Source organism: Pan paniscus, chromosome 8, assembly GCF_029289425.2.
Source record: "Pan paniscus chromosome 8, NHGRI_mPanPan1-v2.0_pri, whole genome shotgun sequence".
NCBI lineage: Eukaryota > Metazoa > Chordata > Mammalia > Primates > Hominidae > Pan > Pan paniscus.
In genome coordinates this window covers 134,048,845-134,067,604 of record NC_073257.2, presented here as the reverse complement: position 1 = coordinate 134,067,604, position 18,760 = coordinate 134,048,845, and the positions used below count along the sequence as shown (strand labels likewise).

General features: G+C 51.0%; 1 protein-coding gene across 8 annotated transcripts in view; it reads right to left on the bottom strand.

The window, feature by feature from the left end:
• TACC2 (transforming acidic coiled-coil containing protein 2) overlaps window positions 1-18,760 on the bottom strand; it is a 201,023-nt gene that overhangs the window by 45,285 nt on the left and 136,978 nt on the right. For 7 of the 8 annotated variants that reach the window (XM_063607540.1, XM_063607541.1, XM_063607539.1 and 4 more), the window contains one exon: window positions 11,272-11,408. In XM_063607540.1, the coding sequence (XP_063463610.1) occupies window positions 11,272-11,408 (137 nt within the window). Of the gene's footprint in view, window positions 1-11,271; window positions 11,409-13,664; window positions 14,012-18,760 lie in introns of those variants that run through there. The other variant, XM_055093411.2, reaches the window with a different exon arrangement.

Here is an 18,760-nt window from a genome sequence, read left to right as displayed (position 1 = left end):
TGGTGTGTTACAGAAACAGTGAGGAGGCCAGTGTGGCTAAAGCAAGGGTCACGAGTGGGACAGGAAGACAGAGAAATCCTGCAGGAAGGCATACGGAGGCTTCCATAAATATTCATACCAGCCACGGCCACCAGCAAGCCTGTTCTTGACTCCTCAGAGCCACTGTGAAGATCAGGGGAGCCTGTACACGGAGGACCCCGGCACCTGTAGTAGCACTTGCTGTCTGCCACCTGCCGCTCCAGCCATCACCTGTAACCTCTCCTTCAGTCCTGCCTGCCTATCCTTGGCCCTGCCTCTTGCCTAGTCTCACTGCTCTCCCAGCTGCCTCCTCTCAGCTTTTCTACCTCATCAGCCCCTGCCAGCCAAGGAGGTTGCTCCTATTTCCCAAACACGCTGCAGATGCTGCAAATGTTGGCCAAATGATGCTCAAAGGTGCCACCACCCTACTGCCCATGGGGATCCGGCCAGCCCCAGCTTTGGCTTGGCTACTCTGGGTTCTGCTGGCACCCAGCGGCATCTTTCATGCATTTCTGAGGTCACAGCTGCTCCAGGCAGTCAAGGATGCCAGAAAACTAAAAGTGTGTCATTGGACAAGAGGGCAAACACGATAAAGCGGTCTGCAGGCCTAAGCACTGGGAGGATGCAGAATGAGGAGTAAACGGAGCTGGCACAGGTAAGACCTGGGACAGCATTTCCAATGTGTGCCTCGTGACAGGTGTTATGTGCCCCCAGTCCCCTTCTGCCACCGGCATGGTTGCCAGACAAAGGACAGGATGTTCAGCTGATTTGAATTTCAGATAAATGAACATGTTTTTTAATATAAGTATGTCCCATGTCTCGATGATTCTTTGTTTATCTAAGATTCAGATTTAATGGGCACCCTGTATTTTCATTTGCTAAATGAGGGAGCCCTATCTCTCATCCCAACAAACAAACAAGGTTTGGGAAATGCACAATTAACCCCTGAACTGGTCTCTTCCTGTCGATTTTCTCAGAGCAATTCATGCTCCCGACTGCAAATCTCTGGGCAGTGAGTATTCTGCAGAGTGCTTACCAAGCTTTGCTCATAGCAACCTTTCTCCTGGAGTACCTGGCAGAGAACTCAGCTCACAACACAAGAAAACTTCAAGCTTCTTGAGTTCAGGAACTGGCCTTGGCTTTGTTTCCCCCTTGACTGGTCACACTTTCTTACAGGATCAACAAACGCTTGGACTGAAAGCATCATTTGGAAGCACGTCTATGAGCTAGTCCTGGTTTCAAGCCTCTCACTCTCCTCTTCTCCACCCAGGGCCTACCTGGAGCAGACACCCTAAATATGGAGCTCTTTCTACCAAATGGTTTCTCCAAACACTCCTTCCTTCTCATTTCAAAAGGTGTTGCCTCGCTTCTTTCTAAAATCAACTCCCTGTTTCCTCAAGGCCCTAGTAGTCTCAAGTACCCCAACCTCCCACCAGCAGTGACCTCCTCTTCCTGCTCTGTAATTGCCCCTGGATACACAGAGGGAACAGAGGACCAGGGGATGCTGAGGGGGACCGGGTGCTTTCAAATGGGCCTTGGCAGGAGGAAGAACGAGCCTCAGCCTATCCTGTCGTCAAGGCCCACAAACACCAACCCTCTCCCTCTCAGGCCGTTACACGTGCCTCTGCAGCCTGCAGAAGGAAGCCTTCGGAGGCCCTTCAAATGTCAGCAGTTATCACGCAACAATGAGCTTAACCATCTGCTCATTGCTTCCTCCAGAAGAAAGAGCTCCCTGCCTGCTTAGCATGGCTTTCCTCTTTAGAACTGACATGCTCTCATTAGCTCATCATGAACCAGGAAACCTAATCTTGCTGCAGGGTTTCTTATCCTTGGCATTATGGTCATTTGGGGGCAGTCAGATTTTTATCCTGGGGGCTGTCCTGTGCCCTGTAGGATGCTTAGCAGCATCCCTGGCCTCCACACAATGGATGCCAGTAGGCCCCACCCCCTACCCCAGCTGTGACAACCAACACTGTGTCCAGACATTGCCACGTACCCTTGCGGGGGCAAAATCCTCCCTGGTTGGGAACGGCTGTCTTATTGTGTTGGTCACCAGAGCAGGCTGCTCCACGGGGCCCCTCACAGGGCTAGAAGGGCTCCTGTGGTCCAACTGGGTTCGAAGTCCTCCCTGCTCGCCTACTGCATTTTTTTTTTTTTTTTGAAATAGTCCCATTCCATCACCCAGGCTGGAGTGCAGTGGTGCGATCTCAGCTCACTACAACCTCCACCTCCCAGGTTCAAGTGATTCTCCTGTCTGAGCCTCCCGAGTAGCTGGGATTACAGGTGTGTGCCACCACGCCTGGCTAATTTTTCTATTTTTAGTAGAGATGGGGTTTCATTATGTTGGCCAGGTTGGTCTCGAACTCCTGACCTCAAGTGATCCATCTGCCTCAGCCTCCCAAAGTGTTGAGATTACAGGCGTGAGCCACCGCACCCAGCCTCCCTGCTCCCCTACTGGATTTCTAAACATCCACACGGCATATCTGCATGAAGACCGATGCAGACACAATCAACTGTGTGATTCATTTGTTCATTCCACAAATAACCTGGGGTGCCTCCCATACATCAGCCACTGGGGGGTGTGCCGAGGACATAGAGGTAAGGAAGGATAGGAACCCAGATGAATACATACACAACACTTCCTCCACCTCATGTCTCCACTGACACAGATCTGGGCAATGCCCCGGAGAACAGTGCCTTGCACACAGGCTCCAGGTTTCTGGCTCAGTCTGATGACAAAGTCAGCACCCGTAGTTCATCAGATGAAAAGGGTCACTAGGGTATCCCAGTTACATGAGCCTGCTGGGCGGCCATCACCAAGGACCACAGACTGGGCGGTTTAAACCACAGAAATTTATTTCTCACGGTGCTGGAGGCTGCAAGTCCAAGGTCAAGGCATCCGTGGGTTTGTCTCTCCTGAGGCCCCTCTCCTTGGTTTGCAGATGGCCTTTTCTCTGCGCACTCCTGGTCTCTTCCTCTTCGTATAGGAACACTGGTCCCCATGGGCTTAGGGCCCCACCCATATGAACCCGTTCAACCTTAACTGTCTCCTTAAAGGTTCTCCCTGCAAATAATCACATTGGGGGTTGGGGCTTCAGCATACAAACATTGGAGGCCACAATTCAGGCCACAGCACCAGTGCTGCACAGTAAAATGCCCAAGTTGAGGGAAAGCGAATGTGTTAGAAACGACAGGGGGCTCCCAGGAAAGAGACAAAGCTAGGACAGGGCAGCAGACATCACCCAGCTGATGTCACCCTACCTTCTCCAAAGGCCACACTCTTAGCCTTGCTGGACTGTTTCTCACAGAAGCACTTGCTGCCAGCTCCCGCACTGGCGCCTCTCCATCCTCCCCTCCTTCCCCCCGTCCCCCAGTGAGTTCACTGTGCACAGGAATCCTTGGCGCCCAGAGGGCCAGAGGTGTGCCCAGGCATTCACAGACTCTTCTCTTAAGCTGCCGCATCACGGGTAGATGGTCTCCTACACAGAGAGCATGGCTTTGTATCTTCTAAGTACACAAATAGTAATCTTCAGTTAGTAATATTTATTCTGGGAAAAGGTGTCCATTTTAAGTAGGCTAACGAGATACAAAGCAGTACTTGGTCTTTCTGTGGCAGTTTGCTGGTTGCTGTGGGCAGCTCAGAGCAAGTCCGTGATGAATTCAACATTTCCCAAATTTGTCTAGCCTAAGACACACCTGAGACACTCATTAAAACCCCAGACTCTGCCTCCAACCGCCCCCTCCTCTGCAGAGCAGCAGTTCCTTCTGCAGGGCCGGGGTGGGGGCTCAGGGCCCCCATCGTAACAGGTGCCACAGGTGCGCCTCCTCATCGGGAAGTCTGGAACTGGGCTATCTCACCTCATCTGCTTCTATCTGGGCCTATCCTCATTCTTAAACCTCCAGTGGGTAACACTTTAGTATTTGGCCACAAAAATGAGTCAGCTTTGAGGATAAGCTTGGATGGGCCTTTGAGCTCCAATTTCCTGTGGGGGTTTTACCCCAGAGGCGTGAGGCATCAGGGCTGCAGAAGTACCAGGCAGAGGCTGTCCTTTGGTGCCCACCCTCCTCTGATGTGGTCCAAAACAGACAGCTCAAGAAACCAAACCCAAAACCGACCAGCGAGAGAGCAGGAGGCCCGTGCCATGGCTGCCTTCTGTCCTCAGACCAGTGGGTGTTCAGGATCTCACAGAGACCCCAGGAACCCCCACCGGGTGGGGCTGTGCTCCTCTGCTTCCTGAGGTCTATCTTGCTCTCGTATGTCTGCTCTCAAACTTCTGTTCAATTCCCAGAAACCAAGAGGGAAAAGTGCCGTCGAGACACTGTGGGGACAGTTACTGACCGTGCTAACTCACTTAGTGATGAAGAAATTAAAGTGTCTTTAAATAAACCAAATTGTTCCCAGCAGAGTCCGCCTCGTGAGCATCTAAGTGACAGAGCCATAGTTAGGATGGGGAGCACCTAAGGGGAGGCTTTGCTAGGTAGGGTAAGAAGTAAGAAGGCACCCAGGAGCACTGTTGGAGTGACAGCCCCACTGTGCTGTGCGGGCGGTTCAGACAGCTGGGACTTCAGCAGCCCTGGGCTGATCCTGGCTCCACCTAGAGCGTGCCACACGTCACTTTTTTTTTTTTTTTTTTTTTTTTTGAAGAGCCAGGGTCTCGCTCTGTCACCCAGGCTGCAGTGCAGTGGCGTTATCATAGCTCACTGCAACCTCGAACTCCAAGTGATCCTCTGGCTTCACCCTCCTAAGTGGCTAGCCAAACTCGTGACACCACACCTGGCTAGTTTTTAAATTTTTTGTAGAGATGCAGTCTTGCTATGCTGCCCAGGCTGGTCTCAAACTCCTGGGCTCCAGCGATCCTTCCACCTCAGCCTCCCAAAGTGCTGAGATGACAGGCATGGGCCACCGTACCCGGCCCACATGTCCCTCTCTGTCCTGCTTTGCTGACTGTCACTTCTCTGGTGTCAGCCAGAGATGAGCAGCTTTCCTTGCCACATCCCCACCTGTTGTCCTGCTGGGGTGCTTCCCTGGTGGGCTGCCGACCAAGGGGCCACAGTCCCCCAGGCAGGGCCCCAGCATCGGCACAAGGGCTCAGCCGGTTACTGACTTAACTGCTCATTTGAAGGCAGAGGGAGAGGGCAATGGGGGAAATAACACCGGCTGTGACCTGGGGCCACTCCTCATCCTTTATAAGCAGGCATGAAATGAGACGCTCTGGAAAAGTGCTTTCTTCAAAAGCTAAAGAAGACAGCATGAAGACAGACCACTAACATAATGTCAGATTCAAAACAGGTCAGTTTCAAAGAGGGCAGAGTCATAAAAAGCGGCGGAAACCTTGGCTTTGCCACTGATCGGCTTGGTGACCTTGGCCAAAGCTCCTTAACCTTGCTGTGCCTCGCTGTCACTGTCTCTAGTACCACCCCCGACAATGTTACTATTTTTCTATTATTATTACCAAATGTCATCTGTAACAGGACAACACCTGCGGTGCTTGGTTATACTCGTCTTCCCGGGAGGATAATGGGCTGAGCCACCAGCCTGGGGTCTGTGGGAGCCCCGAGCATCCCAGGATCCATCCATGGCCCACTGTGCCTGTGTGGATGTGGAGTGCAGTCAAGCCCCTCCAGCGAGGTCATTACGGGAAGTGAATGTGCGTCCAGAGTGTTGGGGCCCTGCCAGGTTGGTGGTGTCTCCATCCAAGGTGCACAGGACACATGAGGTCACCGTCCTCCCCATGTGAACACAGCCACTGTGGGCAGGTGACGTCGCCATCCTTTCAGTGTAGATGTGGCCACCCTGGGGAGATGAGGTCACTGTCCTCTCAGTGTAGATGTGGCCACTGTGGGCAGGTGAGGTGGCCGTCCTCCCCATGTGAATGCAGCCACTGTGGGCAGGTGAGGTGGCCGTCTTCCCCATGTGAACGCAGCCACTGTGGGCAGGTGAGGTGGCCGTCTTCCCCATGTGAACGCAGCCACTGTGGGCAGGTGAGGTGGCCGTCCTCTCACTGTAGATGTGGCCACTGTGGGCGGGTGAGGTGGCCGTCCTCTCACTGTAGATGTGGCCACTGTGGGCAGGTGAGGTCACCATCCTCTCATGTCTCCTCACCTGGCTCTATGCAGGCCCCAAAATCTCCATCGTCCTTCCAGCCTGGGATGAACGGGGCTTGGATCTGGTGGCTGTGAACCCATATACCCCTGGCTCAATGGCCAGGGTCCCCAGGTGCAGTGCCAGCCTCTGCCTGGACTGCATCAGAATCTCCAGTGGTCTCACCTGTTCCCTGGTCCTGGGCACATGAAACACTCACATTGTGAAGAGGGAGCAGCCGGCCCAAGAGGGCCCGAGTGCCTGTGGCAGCCAGACCCAGGCCTGAAAAGGCTTGGCCCTCAGCTTGCTGTGTGCTCTGGTCCGAATGTGTGTGTCCCCAAAATTCCTATGTTGAAATCCTCATATAAGGTGATGATATCAGGAGGTGGGGCCTTTGGGAGGTGATGAGCTCATGGGGGCAGTGTCCTCATGAGTGGGATTAGTGCCCTTACGAAAGAGGACTGAGGAAGACTGTGTGTCCTTTCACCATGTCAGGACACAGGGAGGAGATGCTGTCTATGAACAGAAAGCAGGTCCTCACTAGACACCAAATCTGCCAGTGCCCTGAGCTTGGACTTCCCAGCCTCCAGAACTGTAAGCAATACATTTCTGTTGCTAACAGGTACCCGGTCTATGGTTACGCTGTGATAGCCGTGTGATCAGGCCTAAGACAGTGTGCTGTCATCAGCTGTCATAGGGAATTCTTGTGCGGGTGAAGAGGGAGAGTCTGTAAGCACCTGGCCCAGGTCATAGCAGGTGTCAGGAAAAGGCAACCACAGCCCCCTGCTCTTCACACGCCATGGTGACACCCACCCCTGTGCCCCTGCCCCAGGCTGGGAAGGGCCTCAGCTGGGTTCTGGGATGCCCCACCCCATGCCAGGAAGTCTCCCGTGGCTACAGGGAGCACCCACGTATGGCCTCTTTGGAGACAAAAGCAGGTGACAGTGTGTATGAAAACCAGAGGTGGGCCCAAAGAAAAGGGAAGCCACTGTGTGCTTTGCAGCCAGGCTGGGCACTGGGCTCCATTCCAAGTCAATGTGAGGACAGCTGTCCACAAACAGCCACTTGGAGCACAACGAGTGCCTGGCGAGGACACTGGTGCTTGGATCTGGTGGCTGTGAATCTGTATACCCTTGGCTCAATGGCTCGGGCCCCCAGGTGCAGTGCCACAATCAGTGCCTGGGGACCATGTCCTGGGAGACAGAGGAAAGGTATAGGCACGCAGGGCACAGGGAGGCCCCCATTACCTCCAAGGCCCCAACACGGGCCTTTCCCTGGGCTTGGCAATCTCCTAGCAAGAATGAGTAAAGAAGCTGCATTCCCCAATGCTGAACAATGTCCCTGAAGGGCAGGTGGGCAACTGTCAGCATGGACCTGCCTCAGCTCTCCTGCCATGTCGCCCCCACTGATCACCCACTGACTCGCAATCCTTTGCCCCATCCTTTGCCTCGGGGGCATGGCCTAGGCTGCAGCTCTCAGGACAGGCTGGCAGGACTGCCCCAGCACACATCTAAGCAACAGCAGGTCCAGCGACAACTTTCACTCAACACCTACTAAGGGCCTGCCCCAGGCTAGGCGCACAAAGGCACCAGCTCACTGTACCTGCGCAGAGAGCAGTCTGGTTCCAAATGGAAGGGAGCCGGGCTTGGAGGTGGGGAGGCCTGGGTTCTGACACCAGAGTCCCCTTATCGCTGTGAGATGGCGTATGAGGTTCGTAACCTCCGCGTGTCACTGGGGAATCAGGGGAAGACATCCACTATACAGGGATGCTGTGTGCATACGGCTGATCCTCCCTCACCTGAGTGGGAGATGAAACACTCAGAGGACCTAGCAGAGCCCTGACAAGGCAAATGCTTGAATGGGAGCTATTATTTAATTATATGACATGTAATTATGACCCTTGGTGGCCGGTTTTGAGTTCTAATAACACGGTCACTGTACATCAGCCAACCATTCCCTTCACAGGACCTCGGGAGGCCAGAGCTGGAAGGATCTGAAGGGACCCACAGATCACCCTCTTCATTTCACAGATAAGGGAACTGCGTTCAGATGAGCTGAGTCCTGGCCCGCCCCAGCTGGCAGCAGGTGCACTCCTTTGCCCCATCTTCTGCCTCAGGAGTGTGGTCCAGGCTACAGCCCTCAGGACAGGCTTGTGGGACTGCTCCGGCCCACACATCTTCCATCCCAGGGAGCCCAGACACGCTGGTAGGACCCAATGTAGGGCAAGTGAGTGCTTTATAAAATGTAGGTTGCCAGGGGGAAAAACCATCTTTATTCACAGCCAAAGGTCTTGTGTACTAATTCACGTGGTTCCCACAGCACCTTTCGCAACATCCCGGGCACTGTGCAGAGGAAAGTAAACAATAGATTTTCCCCTGGTACCCTTCTTTCCTGTGGTTCAGAGAACAAATCTTTCTTCTCCTACAGCCACCTACACTAGCAAGCACAGCTGCCTTCCCACGCCTTCGTAATGCCCCATGCTGGTCTACAGAATGGACGAGGGGACCCTCCGCCTGGGAGGCGGTTTTCTAACCAGGGCAGCAAATCAAATGGATCTTTGTACAGCCCAAGCTAGGGGGGCTTTCAGCAGACACAGTTCCAACCATAAGTCTCCTGAGTGTACAATCCTCACACAGCTAGCCTTGCTGCCGTTTTCAAAGGAGGAGAAACATAAAGTCCCCGTTCAAACACTCCAATTGGTGTAATCCAAGGTTCTGAGGGGCTGTGACTCCACGGAAATTAACGTTTCCATCCCCTTCCCTGGTGGGGGTTATCTTTTAATCCTCAATAATGCTCATTCTTTTAGTAACTGCCATCTAAGAAAGAGATGGATGTTGTGCGTGTTCGTTTTAAGAATGGAGATTGTTCTTTGCTTTGTTGAAAGGAAGTTAGGCAGAAGAAGGACAGGATCAAAGAAGAGAACAGAGTGGCACCCCATTCATCCCAGAGCTGGCAGGACGTCGGACTGCGAATCCCAGAAGACGCACCTGTGGCCACAAATGGCCTCTCCGCACACTCCTTGGTGCTGGGGATGGTACATGCCCTGTAACATGCTATCATTTTCTTCTAAACATTTGTTTGTTTATTTATTTTGAGACAGAGTCTGGCTCTGTCACCCAGGCTGGAGTGCAGTGGCATGGTCTCGGCTCACTGCAACCTCCACCTCCCGGGTTCAAGCGATTCTCCTGCCTCAGCCTCCTGAGTAGCTGGGACTACAGGCGTGCGGCACCACGCCTGGCTAATTTTTGTATTTTTAGTAGAGACGGGGTTTCACTATGTTGGGCAGGCTGGTCTCGAACTCCTGACCTCAGGTGATCCACCCTCCTTGGCCTCCCAGAGTGCTGGGATTACAGGCGTGAGCCACCATGCCCGGCCAAGCATAGTTTATTCTTTGTTTTGTTTTTTTTTTTTTTTTGAGACGGACTCGCTCTGTCACCCAGGCTGGAGTGCAGTGGTGCGATCTCCGCTCACTGCAAACTCCGCCTCCTGGGTTCACACCATTCTTCTGCCTCAGCCTCCCAAGTAGCTGGGACCACAGGTGCCCGCCACCATGCCCAGCTAATTTTTTGTATTTTTAACGGAGATGGGGTTTCACCGTATTAGCCAGGATGGTCTCGATCTCCTGACCTCGTGATCTGCCCACCTCGGCCAGAATAGTGTATTCTTAATCACACATTTGACCTAGAGATTACAATGTGTTTGTCATCCAGCCACTTTCCATTAAAAATTATGGGTAAGTTTTTAAAAATATTACGAGAAATACAGTTTTATATGCTTGGTCATACAAAATAAAGGAAGAGATGCAAACGATGCTCTGAGAACTACAGACAGCCCTCCTGGCTCTTCTCTACTTTCAAATCAAAGAAATACCAGTCACTATCCTCCCAGAGTCTGGCATCTACACTGACTCAGCAAAATCCAGACACTGCTGCAGACTGATGAGCCGTCAAAGACGGGGGACATGGGAGCAGTATTCGGCAGACTCCAGCAAAGGCATCAGCTCTCATTAAAACTGTCCTGCCCCCTTGTCCCAGCACGGGGGTTTGCTGGTTTAGGAACAAAGCTCCGGGAGTGTACATCCTTTCCAAAACAACGGGCTGCTCGAACCCACGGCGGATAAAAAGAATTCCACCCGTTTCTTTCTAAAACCAACATCAAGGTCAAAATGTTATTGTATTGTTCAGTTTACCTGGCTCCCGGCCAGGGCAAGTGCACAGTGGAGGCACCCAGCCCCATCCTTGGTTCCTTCTCAGGTACAGTTTGCCCTCGGGAGGAAGAGCCAGAGAAGGGGACGAGGGGGCCCCTGGCAGTGGCCGCTCCCAGGTATCCAGCGTGTGCTCTAGAAGGGGTTTGGCCCTGCAGACTTCTCATCACACGGGAAGGCTGTGGGCCAAGGAAGGCCAAAGTGTGGTCCTGTAAGTTGTGGGGCCCAGAGCTGTCCAGGCCCAAGGACAATACCACCCGGGCCCCCAGCCAGCCTGTGGGACCATTTCTGGCAGGCCCTATCTCTTCCGGTCTCCTGTGAATCTTCCATGTGAGAGGTGGTTCTCTGTGCTGGTGTAACTGGGAGGCGCAGAATGCATGCCCCACAGGGGTGGGGTGGGGACGAGATCTATTCCACCTGCCCACTAGCCACCCGTCTAAAAGGAACAGAAAGGTGTTTTCACTCACACTAAGGGAGAAAGTTGTGGGAAAGTGATATGAAATCAGGTGACACGAGATTCATGAGGAATAAACAAACCACCATGATCTGCTGTGAATGTCTACCTCTCTATCCCCACCCACTGACTACCTTCCTTCCCCAAGCCCAGTGCTGGAAATACACATGTAGATTCACAGGCCTGCCCACAGCTAACATTCTTAAAAGAGCAAGGGGCCAAGTGCTGGAATCCAAGGCTGTGCTGTGAACTTCCGAGACCCACCGCCCTCCTCCAAACCCAATCTCCCCAGAGGCCCCCCCTACAATTCTGCAAAGCAAATGCAAAATAATCCAGTGTATCTGTTCACCCTTCATTTTCAAGAAAACTACAAAAGCCACGTCAAGCACAACTCAAAGCCAAGAGGTCGAGTCAGTGCTCGCCTCCAGCCTGACCCAGGAGGAACTGCTGCAAATCTCCCCCAGGGCTCACAACCCTACAGGGCTGTCTGGGGGCCTCCCCGCCCTTGGTTACCTGGTTCTTCCGGGGGTGGCTGTGCGCTGACCTCGGGTTCTGGGATGACTTCGGGGGGTGGTGGGGGTGGAGCTGGCGGAGCTTTGACAGGGGTCGTTGACTCCGGGGTCTCAAATGCCTCTTCAGAATCGGAACTCCTGATGAGAGAGGGAGAAGCACAGGTTAGACAGGGGCCCAGAGCCAGTTCTGCTGAGCCGGCGTGGCCTTCGCACCAGAGCCAGTGGGTTCTGGCTCGCTGCTCAGTTAAACTGTGCAGGGACAGATGAGAGGAAAGTCATTTTCTCAGTCGTGATTCCTAAGGGTGAATCTTATCACTGGCTCTGATTGCACACAAATGATGTATTCTTTGAACTCGGCTCTACTGGAAATACACGCTTCTCGCCTTAGTGGCAAATACACACACAGCGGACTCTGGATGAACTTCCGCACGCGTTCGTTATTAGGTATTGATTCAAATAGAGAGAGAGAGGCATTCTGCATGTTCGCTGCCATTGTGCCAACTCACCCACATGATCCCACCCCATCATCCTCTCTACTGTCCTGCCTTCTCAGCGCCTCTCATAACTTGTGAGTATAGACTTATTCTAGCAGTGTTTACTGTCTTTCTCTTCTATGGAGCTCAAAACACAGGAGGGCAGCCGGCCTTGTTTATCACAGTATCTCCAAGCCTACAGTGGAGGGCCGGGAATGAACATGTGTTGAGTGGGTGAAGGGAGTGAACGAAGGAAGCCAGCAAGCCGGCCAGGCAGAGGGTGCATCAGACCAAGACACAAAGCACGGCCACCAACCCCGACACAGTGAAAATGGCCCTCGCTGGTCTGCAGGAAAGTCTGTTCTCAAGGAAGACTCTTCACCCAGAGAACTGGACCAAAAATCCATGTGGCGAAACTCTGCCCACTAACAAGGAGAGGCCACTGGCCAAGCCTTGGCCTGGGTTGAAGAGGAACCAACAGGCCAGGTGCAGTGGCTCATGCCTCTAATCCCAGCGCTTTGGGAGACTCAGGTGGGAGGATCGCTTGATGTCAGGCATTTGAGACCAGCCTGGGCAACACAGTGAGGCCCTATTTCTATAAAAAAATAAAAATAAAAAATTACCCAGGCTTGGTGGCATGTGCCTATGGTCTCAGCTACTAGGGAGGGTGAGGCAGGAGGATCACTTAAGCCCAGAAGTTTGAGGCTGCAGTGAGCTATGACTGTGCCAGTGCATCCCAGCCTAGGTGATAGAGCAAGACCCTGTCTCTTAAAAAAATAAAAAGAAGAAAACGAAGAACCAACAGACAGCCCTCCCCATCACCCTGCTTCCACCGGTGACTCAATTTTAAGCCAGAAAGAATAAGGCTTCCCCCAGTACTAAGCCAGTTCCACCTATGCTCAAGATGCCCAAGGGCCCACGGTCCTGAGCCCAGCCTTGCCTTGGAGAACAGCTAGCCTGGCAGCAGCAGTCGCAGTTGGGCTGAGTCCCATTTTGGAAGGGTTAAACAGACTGAAATACTGATTTATTCATTTGCAACGAGGGGGCTAATTATTAAGAGAATGGGGAGACAGACTTCCCCAAAAGAGAGTGGCTGAATGGCACGAATGATCCCACCAAGCAAATCTGGTGAAGACATGAAATCGGGGTGACCTGGCAGGTGAGTACGGACAGTGTGTGCACCAAGCTGCACCGGTGTCACCGAGCCGTGCAACCCAATGCTGAGAGATGCTCACGTTGCTGAGCTTCCATAAAGATCAAAGAACCAGGGACCCCAGTAGAGGCCACCATCTTCTAAAGACCACCAGCCAGCTGGCAGAGAGCACCAGGAACCAAACCAATCCCTCCACTATCCGCTGGGACCTGAAGAAAGAGCTATTTGGTGAGTTCCCTTCAGAAAATCTGTATCGATGCTTTTACAACTAGTTTGTCAGTGACTTACTTCATCAGCACCCTTGCTCCTCCACCCCCCAAGGACCTTGGCTCCTCCAACCAGCCACAAAGCCTCCAGGGAACCAAAGAGTTTAAAAGAAACATCATAGCTGCTTTTGATGGGATCCAATGAGCCAAACCCAGTCTACTATTAAATTTCATGAGGAAATAATTCATGCAAACGCAACAGAAGATACTGACTTCTTACAAACACTCATTAATATCAAAGGGCTTAGCTTTTGTCTATGGGGAGAAGGAAAGATCCGCACTTGCACAACAACAGATCGAGGTACCTGAAGCATCTGTTTATCGGTGTGGAAAACAAAAGGAGGTCACACAACTGAGGAGCAAAGAAGAATGAGAGTTCAGATCAGCCTGGCGAGCCCTGGGTGCTGCCCCGGGTGCTGCCCCGGGAACCCAGCTTCCTCACCAGGCCCCCAGCACTGCACCATCATGAGCAACACTGACAAGATACACAGAGATAACTTGCCTTTTTCCAGAGTCTCCCTGAAGCACCAGCAGACTGGAGTCCCCACTGCTGGTCACCGCTGTCCACATCCACCGGGCCCATTCCACTGGGGACCACCTCTGCCAGGAGGCATAGGCCATTTCCGCTGAAGAACAGCCTCTGTCCCCCAAATTCCCACCCCTAATTCCCCTGCTCGTATCTCTTGGACCTAAATCTCTTTCAATGTCACCAAAAAAGTTAGCTGCACCACCGGCCACAGATGCTGTGAGCTTCTCCAGCGTCCGGAGGCCCCGAGGCTGCCCCACTCAAGCAGAGATTCGAGGAAAGCCTGAGTACTCGTCCATCCCCTGGCTTCTGCATTCCTGGGCACTGGCGACAGCAGGCTCTGAAGCACAAAGGGCCCTGCTCTTTCTCAACAGCACAAGCAAGCAACAGGGAGGGCCGGATGCCCCTCGGTTCTAGCCGCTGAATTCCAATGAGTTCTCCGCTGCAGCAACTGCCCAGCCTGTGCACCTGCTCAGAGGGACCGCCGTTCACGATCGCCCTGTGTGGAAGGCAGAGCATGGGGTGGGCCAGGGCACACCAAGCCTCTTTGTGGTCCCTTGCCTGTTTACTATGAACGATTTCTGCATCAAAACACCAGGGACCACCACAGACCACGAGAATGGCATTCACTTCCGGTGCTGCCTGCCTTGTTTTCATATTTCTGAACCCTCTCTTGGGAGCAGACAGCAAGTTAATTAGAGGAGGTGGATGGCAGCTTTTTTAATTAGCTCTTTTTCCCTATCCAGTTTCCCAGGGGCTCAAATACATTTCTAAGAGCAAGGATTTCAGCAGTCCACTCCCAACGAGTCTGTACATAAAAATAAAGCAGCACTTTGGAGGCCCAGTGTATAAGCACAATTCCCACCGGCTGTTTGATATTTCTTTTCCTACTAGAAAAAACCCAAAGTACAAGAAATTATTCTGTTAAGGCTCCACACATTTTAAAAATGAAAGAAAAGAAAATTAATTTAATTTGCTACAAAAATGTAGCAGAAAGAGAAATGTTGTCATTACAATCTGCTGAAATATCTCTAAATTATAGGAAAATATATTTATCAGACTATGCATATGCTATGTCCACCACAGAAGTAAATATGCAAATGCAATAAAATATCTATATTTCTATAGTGTAAACCAACCTTGTCCAACCCACGGCCTATGGGCTGCATGCAGCCCAGGACAGCTTTGAATGTGGCCCAACATAAATTCGTAAATTTTCTTAAAACACTATAAGATTTTGTTGTGATTTTTTTTTCCAGCTCATCAGCTATCATTAGTGTTAGTGTATTTTATGTGTGGCCCAAGACAATTCTTCTTGTTCCAATGTGGCCCAGGGAAGCCAAAAGATTGGACACCCCTGGCTTGTAACACTTTAATTCTCAGCATGAAAAGCATGATAATTACCAGCATTTGTTGAACATACTGTTATGTGTCAGGCACAGGAGTAGGCCCACTGTACACACATCTAAGGTCTTCAGAAATGTCCTGCCTAGCCAGGTATTGTGGTGCACACTTGTAATCCCAGCTACGTGGAGGCAGACTCAGGAGGATCGCTTCAGTCCAGGAGTCTGAGACTGCAGCAAGCTATGATCGCACAACTATACTCCAGCCTGAATGACAGAGCGAGACCTTGACTCTTAAAAAAAAAAAAAGGTCCTGGCTGCCAGACAGCAGGCCCATTTTACAGATGAGACAATTAGGCATTAGAGGTGCAAATTCCTTTGCCAGAGGCCGTATGGTTACTAAATGATGGAAGCTAAGTCTCAAATCCAGAACTGCCTGTCTCTAAAATCTGTGCTCTTTTCGCTACATCTGTGGCTTCCAAACATTTTTAGCAAGCTCAATTTACAATATGCTTGTAATAGCATTTTACGATATGTAATGTAATAGCAATTTACAATATGCTTGTACAAGGTCCATCATGGAGAGCAATTAAGTTGTTTGGAGGAACTCAAAAACCTGACACTGGGGGCTAGAGACATGAGGTAGCCGGATGCCCGTTGATTTCTCCCCCCGCTGCACATCACTGGGAAGAGTCCTGACATGCACCCATGAGTCATTACAAACAGCCCCTGATTTTTAACGGGCTGTCCTGTGATCATGCAATAATTTTTAATAAGGCAGACAGGGCAGGAGGGTCAACCAGCTGTACCAACCGAATTAATCTATCCATACCAGGCAATCAATGTGCTAATGGTATCCAATACCACACAGTGCGGTGTGTACAACCAAGCAGGAAAGAGAGAACAACGTAACCCCAGGTGGGGACAGACTGTGCTGGCCACGAAAACAGGACCCTGCCGAGCTCCTCGACTGTGTACTAGTTCGGCTTAAAAACATTTTTTCAAGTACTTTCTTGGTCTCTAGAGTCCCACAGAGCACAGTCGGAAAAGCTCTGCTCCACACAATGCTGAATTAAACACCTCCACAGCCGACACACCGTGTGAAAGAAGGGCGTGGAAATTGGCCCCAAAGCAAGAGTCAGGTAGCTGGAAAATGCAGACCCTAAGAGCCTATTTCCCTGTATTTGTGATCTGGTTTAAATATTTTCAGGTTTTTACTTCTATGAACTACGACAACAAAATAGTTTAAGATCAGCATCCACACACATACATAATATACACATACACACATATATACACCCATATGTGAACATGTGAGTATATCTCTAACTAAAACATAAGCATCTTGTAATAAAGAGGTACTATAGATATGGTTCCCAGTATATCATTAAATGGTTACATTTGCTCAAGTTTTACTGGAGATAATTTAAGGGCTTGAAATAATAAATTGCAAAGGCCATAAAATCTTGGAAGTTGGAAGAAAATTTAGAGATCATATCCTATTCCAACACACTTATCCCAGCTAAAGCCCAGAGAGCTAAAGTGGCTTGCCCAAGGTAACCAGCCCATTCATGACAGCTAGAGCTGGAAATTCCATAGAACCAGGCCTACCTTCATGGAGCACTGCCTCCAAACAAGAGCCTTTGCTCTAAATACAACACTCATCCTGGAAATCTAAAGTTTATATAACATTTGAATGTTACCTGATTATCAAGAAACAATTCCTTCTTGAGCATTGCTTAAGGGGAAGAGGATACTTCCATATTCGAATCCAGGTCAATTCCTTAGAATTCCAGTTTGCAGCTCCCAACATGAAAGTGATCTGGGAACTGGAGGGAGGGTCTTGGGACCACTCCTCAGAGTGAAAGAACACAGTGCAGGCCAAAGACAGGGGCTTCCTTCTTCTGAGCTCCCCTCCTCCTCCCACCTCTTTTTCCCTTGAAGACCAAGCCCAGGTAAAAGCAACAGCTCTGGACAAAAGCCCTGGTCAGGGAAAGCCAGCCAGCATTGTCCAGGCTGAAAGAGCAGCTGCCATCCCTGAAGAGAAAGGGAGACCTTCCAGAAACAAAACTGAGCCCTCGGCGACAGATCAGACAGTCTCATTCATCTCTTCATCTTGTGTAAGAGTTTGAGGACTCTGTGAGTAAATGGATATTTTTGAAACTGCGCATTCTAGATTCTATTCAACAAAATATTCCGCTGAATGAGACCTTCAGATAGTCTTGCCAATAAAAGCTTTCCCCTCCCCAATCTCTGCACATACACACACCTCGCTGGCATAAAACAGTACGATCAAACTGGTCATTCTTTTTAAGGGCTGACAAAATGATCTTTCACTTTAATTCATCCATCCTGCATATACAAAAGGAATTGCTCTGTTGTATCAATATTTAGCTAAATAAGAACATGATTTCAACACAAGCAAATGCCAAGACCCATCTTGGACGGTCAGGTGACTGAGAAGCAGCCAGCCAGGTACTGCCTTCCATGAACAAACACCAAGCTAGCTCTGGCAAGCCAGGCTGCTAGAATTTTCCAGGCTGACACCTACGGCTGCCTTGCGAAAAATCAAAGCAGATGACAACACGTTTACCCCGAGACTCCCAGCAGGTCCTATTTTCAGAATCAAGTAGCTATCACTTCGTGGCTATGTTGTGATGTTACCGGGGTTCCCGGGGCACTGGCCATCGCCGTCCTGACCATCGCTAGGTTATAGCAGCAGCATGACCAAGTGGAAAGAGCACCGCAGACTGAGGAGTCCCATGCCTGGGTTATGGCCAGGTGTTAATTGAATACAGTTGCAAGAAACAGGAACCCAATTCTGAATTTAAACTAAAGCATGGTCAGGCACCGTGGCTCATGCCTGTAATCCCAGCACTTTGGGAGGCCAAGGCAGGCAGATGACCTGAGGTCAGGAGTTCAAGACCAGCCTGGCCAATATGGTGAAACCCGTCTCTACTAAAAAAAAAAAAAAAAATACAAAGATTAGCCAGGCATGGTGGCGCATGCCTGTAGTCCCAGCTACTTGGGAGGCCGAGGCAAGAGAATTCTTTGAACCCGGGAGGCAGAGGTTGTAGCGACCCAAGATCGCACCACTGCACTCCAGCCTGGATGATAGGGCGAGACTCCATCTCAAAAAAATAAATAAATAAAAATAAATAAATAAATAAATAAACTAAAGCAAGAATGGGATTTACTGAAAACCCAAGGAGGCTAAGGAACCACATCTGAAGAGACAGAAATGAGGGCACTTCAGTCCTCCAACCATTTTCTGGATCTCAGCTCATGGTTTAACTTCCAGGGAGGGAGTATCTACTTGGCTCCTCTTGGGTCTCTTGGCTGGAAGAGGGTAGGGAACCTTAACAAAGGAGCAACCTGCTGAGACTCAACAGAATGGGGAGACAGACTTCCCCAAAAGGCAGGCAGGACGTGGAAGGGAGGGCAAGCAGTCCACAAACAACCATAGTCTACTACAGGATGCCTCCCAGCTCCCCTTGACAAGCACATGACCTTAGGCAAGACACCTGACCTCCCAGGCCCTGGGACTGTCACATAAATGGGGATATTAATGACCATAAGGATAATGCCTCCCCATTATTGCAGCTCTGACTCTGCCCTTGGCCTCCAAGCATTAGAAATTTGGGGAAATGAGGGCTGGGCGCCGCGGCTCACACCTATAATCCCAGCACTTTGGAAGCCCGAGGTGGGACGAATTACCTGAGATCAGGA